This window comes from Dipodomys spectabilis, unplaced genomic scaffold (genome assembly GCF_019054845.1).
Source record: "Dipodomys spectabilis isolate Male_0828 unplaced genomic scaffold, ASM1905484v1 ptg000002l, whole genome shotgun sequence".
NCBI lineage: Eukaryota > Metazoa > Chordata > Mammalia > Rodentia > Heteromyidae > Dipodomys > Dipodomys spectabilis.
The window spans coordinates 27,644,548-27,661,500 of NW_024870679.1; the positions used below are offsets into that span (position 1 = coordinate 27,644,548).

Below are 16,953 nucleotides of genomic sequence, written 5' to 3' on the forward strand. Positions count from 1 at the left end.
AGTATGAAGGAGCCTGAAGGCACTACCCTTTCCTCTTTCCTAACACCAGCCAAATGCTGAGATTGAAGGAAGCCTGAGCAGCACAGAAGTACCCTGTATGCCAGAGTGATGCTGGGGACACAGGCATCTCTTTCATCACAGGACCGTTGTCATCAGGTAGTCTCCAGGCTAACTATAGGAAAGCTGATGTGCAGAAGGCCACTTGAAGAGGAGGCACACCTGCCATCCCGCTACCCACCTGGGTAAGTGGTAGGCCTTTGTCATGGCCTAACAGCTTCTTCAACACATTCAAACTAGCTACAATTCACTACAAAATTCAACTTTTCTTGGCTAGCTAGAACCCAGCATTAGCACAAAGCACTGTGTATTATTATTGTTGTTGTTATTATTAACAGACTGGGTTTATTTTACTTTATATATTGCCAAGGAATCGAACGCAGGGCCTCGTGCATGCTAGGCAAGCACTAAGCTACATTCCTAGTCCCTGTGTGTCATTATTATTAAAGAAAAATAATTCAATGTTACTTGCAAAAGCATGACAAAGACTATTCAGGACCACTGCAATAGGCATCGAAGCCACAGCAATGGCACTTTGCAATGAGACAGATTGGTCTTCATTTTGAATAAAGCTTGGGCCTGTGGGAATTAATATTTAGGGAGCAATACAGGGTCTATATACAAAACTACTAAGCTGTAGTCCTTATTGAAGACAAGCTAGGGTGGATGAGACACTCCTGGAGGCTAGCAAGGTGAAGAATGTGGTCAGTGAGCTGGAGTGAGCATATGTGGCAGGTGGGCAGGGGTGGGGTGAACGGGGCTTGCTATAATTTGGCAGGGTTCTCTGTGAAAACTGGTTTTAGTAATCACGTGTACACAGAGGCCTGAAGGTCGTGGGGCCTGAACTCTGGGCCTGGGCGCTGTCCCTCAGCTCTTCAGCTCAAGGCTAGCTCTCTACCACTTGAGCCACAGTGCCACTTCTGGCTTTTTTTCTTTTTGCTTATGTGGTGCTGAGGAATCGAATCCAGGGCCTCAGGCATGCAAGGCAAGCACTCTACCACTGAGCCACCTTCCCAGCCCCACACAGTAAGTTCTGAGGACAGGGTCATTACTCAGCATTGAATTCCTCAAAGCCTGTGGTTGTAGGTATATAGAGGGAAAACAAAAGTTTGAGTAAAAAAATGTGTCTTCTCTGTCCATATTCCTTCTTTCCTCATGGAAATGAGCTGCCTAGAGCAGAAAGTTGCTCCTGGAACTCATTTTTTAGGTCCGTATCCAGGGCATCATGGAAGGATAAAGGAGTTTCTCTATGGAAAGCCTGCAACTTGGTTTCTGCAGAGGCCAACTGAGGCAGCGCCTACAAGGCAAGGCTTGTGCTTTTCTGATGGCCAGGAGGCTCTCAGTGTGGTCTCCCCAACCAGGCCACTCTGGTCTTTTGAGAGAAGCTATGGTTGGACCCCTTGAGCTTTCATTGGACCACATCTGTGTCCACCCAGCACCTCCCCCCTTGTGAAATAAGGAGATTTATTTAATTAAAACAACAACAAAAACCCCTGCTCCATCAAATACATGTGCTGTGGTGTTTGTGAGGGCCAAAGACTAAGAGATTTAAAGACAAAAATCAATCAAGTGGCCAGGTGTCAGTGGCTCAGTCCTGTAATCCTACCTACCCAGGAGACAGAGATTTGAGGATTGCAGTTTGAAGCCAGCCTGGGCAGGAAAGTCCTTGAGACTCTTATTCTCCAATTAACCATCAAAAAAGCTGGAAGTTGTGATTCAAGAGGCAGAATGCTAGTCTTGAGTAAAAAGATTCAGACACTGTGTCCAGGCCTGTGTTCAAGCTCTAGGACTGGTGCATATATGTGTGGGCACACAGAGCCTTTTTCTTTTCTTTCTTCCCCTCCATTTTCTTTCTCCCTTCCCTTCTTCCTTCTCTCTTTCCCTCCTTTCCTCTCTATTTTTTTTTTAAATGCAGATCCTGAGGGCTTGAACTCAGGGCCTGCATGCTGTCCCTGAGCTGGTTCCCACCACCCCCCCCCCCAAGGTTAGCACTCTTTCACTTGAGCTACAACTCCATTTACTACTTTTTTGGTGGTTAACTGGAGTAAGAGCCTCATGGACTTTCCTGTCCAGACTGGCTTCAAACTAGGATCCTCAGATCTCAGCCTCCTGAGTAGCTAGGATTACAGGTGTGAGACACTGCACTTAGCTCAGTCAGGTTTTTTAAATGGAAAAAGCAGCCTTTTTCTTGAGTGAGTGGAAAAATCTATTAGGCTATCTGCAATCCTTATTAGTCTGTATAGCAAAGTTGTGAGAATAAAATTTCAGAGGCAATTAGTCAATGTTTTTGTGTGTATTTGCCAGTACAGGGGCTCAAACTCAGGTCCTGGGCACTATCAGCTTTTTTGCTCAAGACAAGGCACTCTACCACTTAAGCCTTAGCTCTGCTTCCACCTTTTTTTTTTTTTTTTTTATAGTTAATTGGGGATATAAAATTTTCTTCTGCAACTGGCTTTGAACCCAGATCTTCAGACTGCAGCCTCCTGAGTAGCTAGTATTAGAGGCATGTCCACCCAACTCCCAGCTTGCTTTCTTTTGTAGGAAGGAATATGCATGTAGTGGGAAAGGCTAGATATCTTTTTAAAGAACTAAAAAAGAGCACTGGGCTAGGGATGTAGCTCTGGGGTAGCTAGCTGTATGAAGACTCTGGTTTGAATCTCCAGTTCTACAGCAAACAGAAGAAAATCCAGCTGAATTCAGTTAGACCAGAGCCTTTTGTTCCGTTCTTTTGGTTCTGCTTTGGTTATTTCCATGCACTTGTGCATTTTTTTGTTAGTTAATCAGAGGTAAGTGTCTCATAGACACTTATCTGAATCCCGAAGTGGATTCTCCTTGCTCATCTGAATTCCTATGTGGATACTTTTTTAAAGAGAACAATAAATGGGTTTTATATTTTCATAGATAACTGCAACAGACTTCTCAACAGGGCAAAATTCCTATATGCTTTTAAAGTTATAGGACATGTTAGGGCAAATAGCTTGAGCAGAGGTAAAGCAGTTAGTTAACAAGGTGCTAGTGTTCCAAGTCTCAGTGAACAGAGTACAGTCCTGGGTGATTAGCATACTGATTGTTTTGTGAGAAAGAGACTTCCTGGGCAACTGTGCAGAGCCAGATTCCCTCCAGAGCTGGGAATGTTTGCTCTGTAATCATGACTTATCACATTAATTTTCAGCAACTCACTTTTCCCATGACTAGTTAAAAAAGTAAGTTCCTTTTTTCTTAAACAAACAAAAAAACAACATCAACAAAAACTATCCTTTTGCTGAGTGCCAGGGGTTCATGCCTATAGTCCTAGCTACTCCAGAGACTGAGATCTGAGGATTGCAATTTGAAGCCAGTTGGGGCAGAAAAGTCTATGAGACACTTATCTCTGATTAACAAAAAATGCACAAGTGCAGCTGTGGCTCAAGTGGTAGAGTGCTAGCTTTGAGCAGAAAAGCTCAGGGACATTGTCCAGGCCTGAATTCAAGCTCAAGGACTGGCATCAAATAAATAAATAAATAGAATTATCCTTTAGTTGTACAAGGGGCTTCAATTCAACATGGCAATTTGGAAGTACAGTACATCTTGATCAATGTCATCAAGTTCCTAGTTCTGAAGTAGCGAAGTGAAATTGTATGACATTTTAGTGTATTTTTGTGTGTGCGTTATATATGTCAGTACTAGGGCTTGAACTCAAGGTCTGGACAACGTCCCTTAGATTTTTACACACAAGGCTCCCTCTACCATTTGAGCCACAGCTCCACTTTTTGTTGGTTAATTGGAGAGAAAAATCTTAAGGACTTTCCTGCCTGGACTGGCTTTGAACTGCAATCTTCAGATCTTAGCCTCCTGAGTAGCTAGGATTGCAGGTGTGAGCCACTAGTACCAGGCTTTTAGTGTATTTAACTGAGGTAAGGTTGGTAAACCGGAGAACAGGAGAAATATATATATGTTGAAAGGATCAGGCTTAAAAGTTAAAACCCAGAAGCAACTGACAAAAAGCATTTAAGCTTCCTTCCCACCACACCTACTTCTGGATGGTAAGTTAGACATAAGAGGGGTAACTAAATCTGCCTTCTCCTTTGAAATGGCAAAAAGTCTAGGAACTCTTCATAAATGGGTAGAGAAAAAGAATGAAATGCACATCTAGCAAGAAGTCCTGAAAGTTACCTGAGTTTTGGGTGGGCTTCACCAATCGAGTCCACCCAAAGCTATTGTCTCAGGAGCAAGAGTTAGATGGATAAGTGTTTGTCTAGCTCAGAAAGTATAAAAGCTACACTTAGGATCTGCCATTTTGAGTCTGTAACTCTCATTCCTACATGGAGAACAGAAAATGTTTCCCTTTTTTTCTGTTTCTCTTTACTTGAAGTCTGTTAAACTAAACTAAGTCCTTGCTAAAACTTCCATCTTGCTTGACTTTGGTTTTTGTGAAGTGCTTTTCATATGTGGATCTGAAGGCCCTGTAATTTTGCATGGAAACTGGGAAGCGGGGGGAATTCCTCATCTATTCTCCTGTGATAGATCTGCTTCTAAAAATTTACTGTTTTCAGTATGAAATGTACTATGAAAACCTGCCATGACCATAAAAGAAATGCAAATCAAAACAACATGGAGAACCCACCTCACCCCAGTTAAAATTGGCCATTATCAAGAACACTAATAATAACAGATACTGGTGGGGGTGTGGTCAAAAGGGAATGCTACTACACTGTTGGTGGAAATGTAAACTTGTCCAACCACTCTGGAAAGCAGTATGGAGGTTCCTTAAAAGACTAAACATAGAGCTTCCCCATGACCCAACAATCTTACTCTTGGGCATTTACCCAAATGACTACAAACCAGCCTGCACTAAAGCTACCAGCACAACAATGTTCACTGCAGCATTGAACACACACACACACACACACACACACACACGCACACAAACACGGAATTTTATGCTTCCATCAGAAAAAGTGCCATTGCCCATTAAATGAAGTAATACAAGTAAGACCCAAAGCAACACAGGCTGAATGGTTTCCCTCATTTGTATTAACTAGAATATGTCTAAGATATTCTTAGGAGAGGACCACAATAACTCAATAGCTATGTGCATATGACCTATAAAAAGATGCTTATTGAAATGAATTCCAAGAAATGAAAACAAGAGTTTTTTTTTTCATTGTACTGTTTGCAGTTATTTCTTTTTTCTTTCTTTTTTTTTTCCTTAGGTTTATTCCCTGATGACACTGAAGTTTACCTGATTTGGGAAAGGGAAGGTGAATTACAGAAATGGTGGGGCAATTTAGCAGTGATAGACACTATGTTGGGAATAAACTTTACAACTTGGGTGGGGGAGGGACCTGGGGAGGGGAAAAAGTGGGAGAAAACAAGAGAGGGAGTAATAGTGTTCAAAAAGAAACATACTCATGACCTGACTTAGGTAACTGTAGCCCCACTGTACATCACCTTTACAATAAAATTTAAATAAAAAATAACACTGCCATGAGTGATGAATACAGAAGAAGTTCTACTTTGTGTGAGTGTGTGTGTGTGTATGCGCACATGTATGCATGCATGTGCGTATATGTACATGAAGGTTCTGGTACTTGAACTCAGGGCTTGGGTGCTGTCCCTGAGCTTTTGTGCTCTACCACTTTGAGTCACAGCTCCATTTCCAGCTTTTTGGTAGTTAAGTTGGAGATAAGAATCTCACAGATTTTCCTTCCCTGGGCTGGCTTTGAACTATGATCCTTAGATCCCAGCCCCCTGAATAGTTAGGATTACAAGTATAAGCCCCCAGTGCTGGGTAGTTCATTTGTCTTAATAAAAAAAAGCTCTAGGCAAATGAACAGGAAATAATGAATATCAACAAAAAGTAAAACAATCAGGAGAGTGAACTGCTAGGTCAGGAAGGCATGTCTATGGTACATCGTGCTTTTTTTCTTTAGTTTGTGAATCTATGACCGCCAAACAACTGGCTGGTTCAAACATTGCCCATATCTATGTGTGTTCTTCCTGGGTCTCTTACACTGTTCACAAGCTTGCTTAAGTTTTCATTTTTGCTTTTTATGTGTTGGTAACATGGTATGTCTGGGTCAAACCTAGGCTGTCAAAGAGTGGGTTAGGATTATTATCTGTGGGACGGATCTAATCTTGTTCTCTATTAAGCCAGACACAGCTTCACACCACAGAGATCTGTCACCTCCCCAAGGCAAAGGATAACAGCAGCAACTCTGCAGTCCCTGTGCCTGGTTGGGGAAAACCATTATAGACACATCTTTCATAAGGGAAGGTTATGTAAAAAGATGGCTTCTGGGGAGTCTTCCATTCCCACGCATAGTCAGGCCACATAGTTCTTCTCATTTGCAAGGCTGTAGGAGGTTATATATACCTTTCTTATGGAGGCTTAAGCACAGGCCTTTGCAAAAATACAAGGATAGTTTATAATCTACATTACATGGCTTCTCTATAAATAGGACTTTTCAAAGCACTTGCAGTTTCTCAGTGTTCCATAGTACTGTTTTTCTTCTTTCTCTGCTCCATCCTGTTTGAAGTTTAAATTTGACAAACAGATCTTTTCATAGATATGAAAAAAAAATTATCCTTTGTTAAAGTGACCTTGCTAAGACTGATCTGCTCAGTCCTGTCCTTCCTTAGGTTCTCATGGTCTGGTTGAGTGCCTGACGCAGTCAGCCCACACTTCTTAGGACAGCCTAGAACTGTGCCAAGCGGAGCCACTGGTCACGAGGGGCTGCGGAACACTGGAAATGTGGCTGGTGCAACTGAGGAGCTCAGTATTTAGTACTGTGAGAATTCATCTAACGTTTTAAATTTTATATTTGACTCATTTATCGGAAAATTAAAAAATATATTTGGAACAACTTAGACCATGGGAGATCAGGAGCAGAGACAAAACCCACCATGTGACCAAGGCAACTGCCGAGGGAGTCAGTGAAGAATGTGGACAGATCAGTACAAAGGTCTGGTATTCTCTCTGGCTAATTCTTTGGGTTGGATACAGCTCAAAAAAACACAATTCAGGGGCTGGGAAAGGTGGCTCAGTGGTAGAGTGCTTGCTTTGCATGCATGAGACCCTGGGTTTGATTCCTCAGCACCACATAAGCAAAAAAAGCTGGAAGTGGTGCTGTGGCTCAAGTGGTAGAGCTCTAGCCTTGGGCTGAAGAGCTGAGGGACAGCGCCCAGGCCCAGAGTTCAGGCTCTACAACCGACTGACAAACAAACAAACAATAAATAAATAAAACCCCACCACAATTCATTTCATGAGGATTGCAGGGTTCAGAACACAGTGCATTGAATACAAAGGACTTTGCAGGAATTGAGGGACCATATGACAAACAGGAAAAAGATTTTCATAGTTATCAAGAATGAGTTTCTCAGCCAGGTGGCAATGGCTCACACATGTAATCCTAGTTACTCAGGAAGCTGAGCTCTAAGGATTGCAGTTCCAAGCCAGACTGGGTAGAAAAGTCCATGAGATTCTCATTTCTAATTAACCAGCAAACAACCAAAAGTGGTTCAAGTGGTAGAGTGCTATCTGGGAGCAAAAAGTTAAAGGACAGAGTCTAGACCTTGAGCTCAACCTATAGCACAGGTGTGCACGTGTCACCACACACACACACACACACACACACACACACACACACACACACACACACACGAAAAAAAGAAAAAGAAAATGAATTTCTCAGTCCCTTAGAGACAGAAGATTTATGTCTAACTTCTGAGGGAAGGAGACAGAACCTTAGTACTGATCTAAGTTCACTTCCCCCTTTGTCTTGAACTCACATTGTATAAGGTCTTTCCAGCATCCCTGACAGGGCCTCATTTAGTTAATTTCCTACTGAACTACCAGTAAAAACCTATTAAAGATAGATAGTCATAGGAATTCTGCCAAACTGAAATGGAATTGCTACCTATTGCCAATGGAATTAGAATTCATAATCTGTTTCTCTGTGTCTCTCCATGTCTGTGTGTGTCTCCATTTCTGTCTCTGTCTCTGGGCTATGCTGTGTCCCAAAACAAGCATCAGTCCTTGGCTAAGTGGCAATGTCCTTTGAAGGTGAGAATTTTCCCTTATACCTCACTAGTGGGTTGTTTTTGAGTATAGTTTAATACTGTAATTGCAAAAGAGCAGCAGAGGAGAGATAACACAAAGGCTAGCTGTGAGAGGCTTCTGTTCCTCACATCTCAATCTTATCATTGATCTGTCAAAGTCTCTCAGAGACCACAGGCTGTGCAGGGAGCTTGGCACTCTGCCCTCCAGAGGAAATCAGAACATGATCAGTGCCCAGTGCCACCAGTATTTGAGGGACTCTAAAATGAGATTAACACAACCTGCCCACCCTGTTCATTGGTAGCTCTGGGCCTGGGAGGCCCCCTGTCCCTGTATCTCCACTCTTGAATTGGAAAACCAAACCAAACCAAACCAAAGATGGTTGCATTAATATCTTCTAGGCCACATAACCTTGCTATGCATTCACCCATCAAAACAGCTACTCAGTAGGCTGAGATCTAAGAAAAGCGATTTGAATCATGTCTGGGCAGACAAATTCTAGCAACTCATCTCCAATTAATCAGCCAAAAGCCAGAAGTGGAACTGTGGCTCAAGTGATAGGGCATCAGATATGGTTGAAAAAGGAGAGAGGAAAAGGAAGAAAAAGTAGAGTAAGTGCATGAGACTTGTAAGTTCAAGCCCGAGTATTGGGCATGTGTAAGTGCAGGTGTGTGCACAATTCCACACCTGCCCCCAGTTCTAATCTACTTCCTCTTGAATGGAGGCTGCCCTTTGTTACTTGTAATCAATATAGCGTAGAAGCAAGCCACATGGCCCTCGTAGCCTAGGTGAGAGTGCATGGTATCGCAGCTGCTGGTGGTTCCCTGGACCTCCCTCCCTGTGTGCTTCCAATGGGGCTTCACCTTTTGAACCTGGAAAGAAGCTTCAAGAAGCACAGGTTGCTCTAGAGAAGCTGCCTGCAGGTGCTCAGGTCAACTGTTCCAGCCAAACCATCCTTGCTAGGATGTCATCGTGAGAATGAAGAGCTACCATTGCAGTGGTGGCCCCAATTCTTTTGGGCCATCCCTGGCCATTTGAATAATTCCAGCAGAAGCCCTCAGCTGTCACAGAGCAGAGCAGAGCTCCCCTCATGCACCTGCACAAACCTTCCCTCACTCTTCATGCACTGAAGCCATGATGATAGAGTAAGTGGTTTCTTATATACAGATAGCTGGAACAGATAAGTAAACTCAAACTGGAGGTCTAAAAAAAATCCACAGAAAAAAGACAAAATATACAATTTTAGTGACTCAGCAGATAAGACTCCTGAAAAGTATACTACAGAAACTAGAAAATTTAAAAATAAAATTCTTTGAATACTAAGCACTCTGTGTGTGTGTGTGTGTGTGTGTGTGTGTGTGTGTGTTGCGTGCATACATTAATAGCGGAGTTTAAATTCTGGGCTTTGCCCTTGTTTGGTTTTCTTGGTTTTGGATGATGCTCTACCACTTAAGCCACATCTACAGACTGACTTTTGTCGGTTATTTTAGGATTGGAGTCTCAAGGACTTTTTTGTCTAGCCTAGTTTTGAATTCTTATCTTCTGGGTCTCAGGCTCCTGCATAGCTAGGATTACGTGCATGAGCCACTAGTACCTGGGTGCATGGGATATTTATTACATACCTTCTGTCCTTTTATCACTTTGTGCCAGGCACTGTGTTGCAGACTGGTAATAAAGCAGTGAACAAAACAAATGTAATTCCTGGAGTATAGCAGTTCTGTTTTGTTTTTTTTTTCCCATTAAACATTTTGGTCTTTAAAAAATATTACCAAGCTGGGCTTTGGTGACTCAGGCCGATAATCCTAACTATTCAGGAGGCTGAGATCTGAAGATGTGGTTCAAAGCCAATATGGGCAGGAACATCTATAGGACTCTTATCTCCAATTAACCACCGGAAAACTGGAAGTGGCACTGTGGCTCAAGTGGTAGAGTGTTCACTTTGAGCTGAGGGACAGCGCCCAGGCCCAGAGTCCAAGCCCCACAACTGACAAAAAAAAAACATATAAAAATAGTCTTCTTTATGATGATACATAAGATAGCTACGGCATGTTGGTGGGGTATTTATAATAATTGCGACTAGCTGTAAGAATAAAGAGTTAATTACTAAACAAAACAAAACCAAAAATGGATGAAGAAAGAAAAGGTGAGAAAATGTATTGATTTATTTGTGATTATTTTTCTGTGGAAGAATTCTGGATAAATTTTACTTTTCTCTTTGTCTTCTCAAATGTTTTAGTTCCCTCCCTCCCTCCCTCCTTCCCTCCCTACCTCCCTCCCTTCCTTCCTCTTGTGCTGATCCTGGAGCTTGAACTCAGGGTGCAGGCACTGTCTCTGAGCTCCTTTTGCTCAAAACTAGTGCTCTATCATTTGAGCCACAGCTCCACTTTCAGCTTTTTTTTTTTTTTTTTTTTTTTGTAGTTCAGTGGAAATAAGAAGTCTCACAAACTCTCCTGCCCAGGCTGACTTTGAACCACAATTCTCATATCTCAGTCTCCTGTGTAGCTATAAGCCACTGGTGTCTGGCTTGCTTCTTTAAACAATGCATACTTATTATTTTCATACTTAAGAAACTTATAAATCAACTTACACTTACTTACATACTTATCAGCTTATAGAATCTGTCCATGTTCTCTGAGGTATATTTCTGCATTTTCTCTCAGTTCACAACAAGCCCTCCTCCTCTGGAATTTTTAGTCTCCACCTACTTTGTATGGAAGAGATCTAGGCAACCCTGTTCATAGCAACAAAGCCTTAGTGAATTAAAGCTACATCTTCAAAGAGACTCTCTTAATAATCAGCCCCAACAACATATCCTTTTGTTTTATTCATAGTTAAAAATTATTTGCCTATTGTTTTCCTCTCTCACTTTCCTTTCTCTCTCTCATGTAGTTGATACTGCCCAACCTCCTACATACCTCTAGTTTCATCTACTAATTTGCTCTCCCCCAAAAAGCATTAATGATTGTAAGAAACTGATGAAATGAAGTGAGTGCTAATTGTGCACTGTGTAAAACTCCAGAATTCAAAGGACCTAGAAAAGCTGAAGTCTAGAAATCACTTAAGAAGATTGGGGAAGAAATGAATGGGGAGAGGGGGGGTGGGTGGGTGGATGGGTGAGTGCAGTCATAATATTCAATCTACATCTGTGAAAATGAAACGAGGTAAATTGAGGGGCTGGGTTGGATTGGGAAGAGATGGGGAGAATAAGGACACAGGCGATGTTGATCAAGAGACATTGCCTTTATAAACTAACATGTGAATTGTACAACTACTTGACGATAACTAGAAAGAAAGGAAGGAAAAAAAGAAAAGAAGAAATTGCCCAAGAGTTTGGGGGCTTCTGCTTCTTCTTCTTCTCTCCCTCCCCTCTGTGACAAAGGAATATTCAACAGTTACAATAGCACCTGTGAAACTTAAATGAGAAGTTTTTATGGCCCCCTATAATGACACATATTTAAACGTGATTGACACAATAGTGAAGACAGTAGGGGATTCATATTTTTGCCCAAATTCTGTAGCTTCATGTACCTCAAGTCCCCATCACCAAAGCTCTCCACCCTTTCCTCTTTCCTTGGAAAGAAGAAAAGTGGCAGACCACTGTCTTGGGGTGGGGGTGGGGGTGGGGATGGGGAGGGGACTGGTGCTTGCCTTCCGCAGCTGTGTTTTTGCTTCATAGTAGGCCATCACGGGGATGGACGCTCGGTAGTAGGTTTCCAGACGCTTGGCAATGGTCTTGGTGGTGTCCTCTAGGCACGGGCTGCTCTGGCTCCTTTGGAGAAGGCGGTTGGTCATGGTGTCTGCCGAGCAGTCCATGCAGATCACCAAGTGTGGGACTCCAATCTGCAGGGTGGGGACCAGATCACAATATGTTCAGAAAGTCCAGTGTGCTGGTGTTCAGGAAAGAATGAAGCCTCTCATTCTTGTAGTTGTTGGCCTTCTGGTTTCTCTCTAGCATGCGGCACTGCCTCTTAGTTTCTAGAGGGACTGGACTTCATGGCTCCTCCACTCCATGGTAGACTCTGGCTATGAGCTACCTCAGAGCTGTCTTTTGTCCTCAGCTTTAAGGTCATCTTAATTATAGGCTGCCCAGTGCCATCAAAGTCTGTCCTTTACATTTAAGCGAGCCAGATTGTGTGTGTGTGTGTGTGTGTGTGTGTGTGTGTGTGTGTGTGTGTGTGTGTGTGTGTGTGCTTCTCCTATAGGAAGTATTCTCTGGGCTACTGAGGCCAAACTGACCACTTCCTCCTTCATTCCACCAATTCATCTTCTTCCAGCTACCTGTAGTACACATGGCTGGGTGTATGTGCTGGTAGTTTGGAGGATCCTAATGGCAGAGCCTGCACAATTGGAGCCACATTGACTAGGGCCACATCTGGCTATTGGTGGCTCATCCATCTCCAAGATGGGCTTAATAATTTCCTTACTTTGTAAGCTCTCCCCCCCACCCCCAGGGCACAGAGCCCTCTTCTCCCTATGTATCTGAGCTGACCTAGGATGATTCTGAGCAGAAGAACATGGCTGGAATGATGCTGCATGCTTTTGGACACCGGGGCTTTGCATTTCTGCCTAGCATGGTAGAATAATTGCTATAGAGGAAACCAGATTCTAAGATGTTCAAGTACCCCGAAACTGCCAAGTCGTGAGGAAAACTTACTACACCAGGACATGCCCGACTCCAGCTTTCGCCACTATCTGACTGTTATGTACAAGGTACTCAGGGTGAGAGACCACCAGTTAAGTCCATCAAACACCAGAACCACATGATCATATAGTTTTGAGACTGTGTCTTGCAGTATACTGCAGCTTCACCTCAAATTGGTGGTCCTTCCAACTCAGCAACCAAGTGCTAGATTATAAGCATGTGCCACCACAGCTGGCACATATTGTTCTTTCAAACCACCTGACTTTGTCATTTACTAAAAATGTTACCTAAAGTCACTGCACTTCAAATTTCTGTTCGTACAATGACTATGATCAAGGAAAGGTAACATACATATGCCACTTGGTGTATGGCATAACATGCAAAGCATTAGCTATTATGCTCAGTTTCTCTAGTAGACCCTCACCCTTAGTGTGCAGGGTTTAGGAATCCTGATTTTCTGGTCTCAACTCTTACATACAAAAGGTGATTGAGAAGTGTGTGTATGTGTGTTTGTGTTTTAAATTTCTGAGTGGCACTGGGTTTGAACTCAGGGCTTTGAACTTGTTAGGCAGACACTTCACCAGTTGATTCACATCCCTGGTCCTTTATTATTTGGTTATTTTATGAATAGTGTCCCCCTCTATGCCCATATACTCCTGAACTGTAATCCTCCTTGTTAAGCTTCCTATGCAGATGACATGTGCACACCATTATGCCTAGCTATTGGTTGAGATGGAGGTCTTGCTTACTTTTGGTTCCGGCCATCTTCCAGTCAGGATCCTCCTGATCTCTGCCTCAAGTAGCTAGAATTATAGGCATGAGCCACTGCACCCAGCCAAAAAATGTTTTAAGAAACAAATGATGGTGATAAGAGTTGTGACCTGAATCTTCCCACACTTCTCTAAACTGTTCTCTTTTCCTGGTGTCTCTGGGACATTTTAAGTATGCCTCCATGACCCAACTAGAGCCTTGGTCAAAAAAAGTCATTGTTTCCTGGATTGGAAAGATCAACATCATAAAATGGCAATATTTCCCAAGGATATTTACAAATTCAATGCGATAACTATCAATATTCCAACCTCATTCTTCAAAGAAGTAGAAGAGGCAATCAAAAAATTTATATGGAACAATAAAAGAATAGCAAAAACGATCCTCAACAGAAAGAACAGTGCTGGAGGAATATCAATACCAAATTTCAAACTCTGCTACAATGTCATAGTAATCAAAACAGCTTGGTACTGGCACAAGAACAGACCTCAGGACCAATGAAATAGAATTGAAAACCCAGAAATCAACCTACAGACCTATAGCTATCTAATCTTCGATAAGGGAGCTAAAAAAATAGAATGGAAGAAAGAAAGCCTCTTCAGTAAATGGTGCTGGAAAAATTGGTTAATCACTTGTAGAAAACTAAAGCTAGATCCTTATATATCACCCTGCACCAGAGTCAACTCCAAATGGATCAAAGACCTCGGAGTCAAAGCCGACACCCTGAAAACATTACAGGATGGAATAGGAGAAACTCTAGGTCTCCTTGGCATAGGCCGAAATTTTCTTAATAGAGACCCAGAAACACAACAAATCAAAGAAAGGTTGGACAGGGCTGGGAAGGTGGCTCAGTGCTAGAGTGCTTGCCTTGCATGCATGAGGCCCTGGGTTCGATTCCTCAGCACCACATAAGCAGAAAAAAAAAAGCCGGAAGTAGCACTGTGGCTCAAGTGGTAGAGTGTGAGCTGAAGAGCTGAGGGACAGTGCCCAGGCCCAGAGTTCAAGCCCCACAACCGGACCCCCCCCCAAAAAAAACAAAGAAAGGTTGGACAAATGGGATTGCATGAAATTGCAGAGCTTCTGCATGCAAAGGACATAGCTAGCAAGATCAATAGAAAGCCCACAGATTGGGAGAAGATCTTCACTAGCCATATAACGGACAAGGGTCTCATATCTAAAATATATCTGGAACTCAAAAAATTAAATCCCCCAACAACAAATCCTCAAAGAAACAACTGCCCAATAAATAAGTGGGCTAAAGGGAAACTTCTCTGAAGAGGAAAGAAGGATGGCCAATAGACTCATAAAAAAATGCTCAACCTCCCTAGCCATAAAAGAAATGCAAATCAAAACATTGAGATACCACCTCACCCCAGTTAGAATGGCTATAATCAAGAACTCTAATAACAGCAGATGCTGGAGGGGATGTGGACAGAAGGGAAACTTACTGCATTGTTGGTGGGAATGTAAACTTGTTCAACACTTTGGAAAGAAGTATGGAGGTTCCTCAAAAGACTCCACATAGAGCTCCCCTATGACCCACCAATCCCACTTTTGGGCATTTACCCAAATGTTCACAAACAAGACCACAATAAAGCTACCAGCACGACTATGTTCATTGCAGCATTATTTATCATAGCTAAGATATGGAACCAACCCAGATGCCCCTCAGTAGATGAATGGATCAAGAAAATGTGGTATATATGCACAATGGAATTCTATGCCTCCATCAGAAAGAATGACATTGCCCCATTTGTTAGGAAATGGAAAGGCTTGGAAAAAATTATATTAAGTGAAGTAATCCAGGCCCAAAGAAACATAGGTCCCATGGTTTCCCTTATTTGCAATAACTAGTATATGTCTGAGTCAAGCAGAAAAGGTCAGATAAGTTGATGTTAGGGAAATGAACCCTAAGATATGTATTCAAATGTTTTTTCTTCTTTCATGCAATTGTTTCTAACACATTTATATGATAATTTTTTTCATTTTGTATGTCCTTCCCCCATGGTATAACCCCTGCTTTCACTGTATTTGATGCCAGTATAATTTGTGGAGGGAAAGGGAAAAAACAAATCATTTAAATAGGGATACAGGTGGACCCATTGCAACAATGAGATGTACAAGTTGTTATGTCAAAAACGAACTTTACAACTTTGGTGGCGGGGGGAGGGTTGGGTGGGGAGTGGGGGGAGGATGGGATGGGAAGAGGAAACAAAGGAGGAGGTTATAATGCTTGATAAGAAATGTACTCATTATCTTGCCCATGTAATTATAATGCTTGATAAGAAATGTACTCATTATCTTGCCCATGTAATTGTAACCCCTCTGTACAGTATTTTCACAATAAAAAAGTCATTGTTCCTCAACTTTGTATGTGCTGTCTGTGAATAAAAGACCCCTGGCAATCTCTGTGGAAAATGCCTGGAATGGGTAAGAACAAAGTTGGGATAGTGGAAGACCTTTAGGCCACATATAGAAACATGGGTTACTACCAGATTAACCATTTACCCGCCTCCTGTGAGGAATGTATGGAACTGTAAAGAACAGAATTAGGGAAATTCCCCCAAATCTAGAAGAATGAAACAAACCTCTGGAATCAGTCATGACTTTCTGTTTGTATTAACTGAAAAGAAGCATTGAGCATTTGGACAGCAAGAAAGGCTGAATGCAGGTGGGGGAGAAAAATGACCCTCATTCACCAGCAGAGGGCAAGCTAAGGAGGCAGTTTGAAATTCAGAGTCCTCCCTAAGATTGTCTGGCTACATAGAGCTGCGGGTCTCAATTGCAGGCCACTCTTTGGGAAAGGAAAGATAATTCAGGGACTTCTTCAGGTACACACAGACATTATACAAATCTGAGCAGGAACTGGCAGTAACTGCCCCTCTGGACCATAATACGTGTGGGCTAGAGGTTGTTGTGGTTCTTTGGTATGTGATTTGGCACTTGCTAGAAAAGTAGGGGCCCTAGACTCTGACTTGCTGAACCGAGGTCTTCATTTTAGAGAATCTTCAGGTGACTGCTCACAATGTAATAGCCTGAGAAGCTTCCTCTCAAGCCATTTCCTTGGAGCCCCCCAAACTATGGTTTTGACTGTCTTTCTTGAAATCAGGACTTTCTTCCTAGGTGCCAAACTGCCATATTGTCATTCCATCTGGAAGTCACTGGAACTGCTGACATCCTTATTTTAACAGCCAAACATTTTTTCAAATATTAGATGAAATTGTTTTTCAAAATGATCTGTACAACTTGGGGGTGGGTAGGAGGGGTTGGGAATATGGGAGAAAAATGAGGGAGGGAGTAACTAGTTTGACAAGAAATGTACTTATTACCTTATTTATGTAACTGTAACCCCTTTGTAGATCACCTTGCCAATAAAAAAAATTGGAAAGAAAACAAAATTCTGTGCTATGCCTTTAGAAACTCATTTGGAATAATCCTCCAGCTCCCA

General features: G+C 42.4%; 1 protein-coding gene across 2 annotated transcripts in view; it reads right to left on the reverse strand.

Moving 5' to 3' along the window:
- Ak5 (adenylate kinase 5) overlaps positions 1 to 16,953 on the reverse strand; it is a 265,916-nt gene that overhangs the window by 15,253 nt on the left and 233,710 nt on the right. For both annotated transcript variants that reach the window (XM_042685351.1, XM_042685340.1), the window contains exon 13: positions 11,744 to 11,935. In XM_042685351.1, coding sequence (XP_042541285.1) covers positions 11,744 to 11,935 — 192 coding nt within the window. The remainder of the gene's footprint in view (positions 1 to 11,743; positions 11,936 to 16,953) is intronic.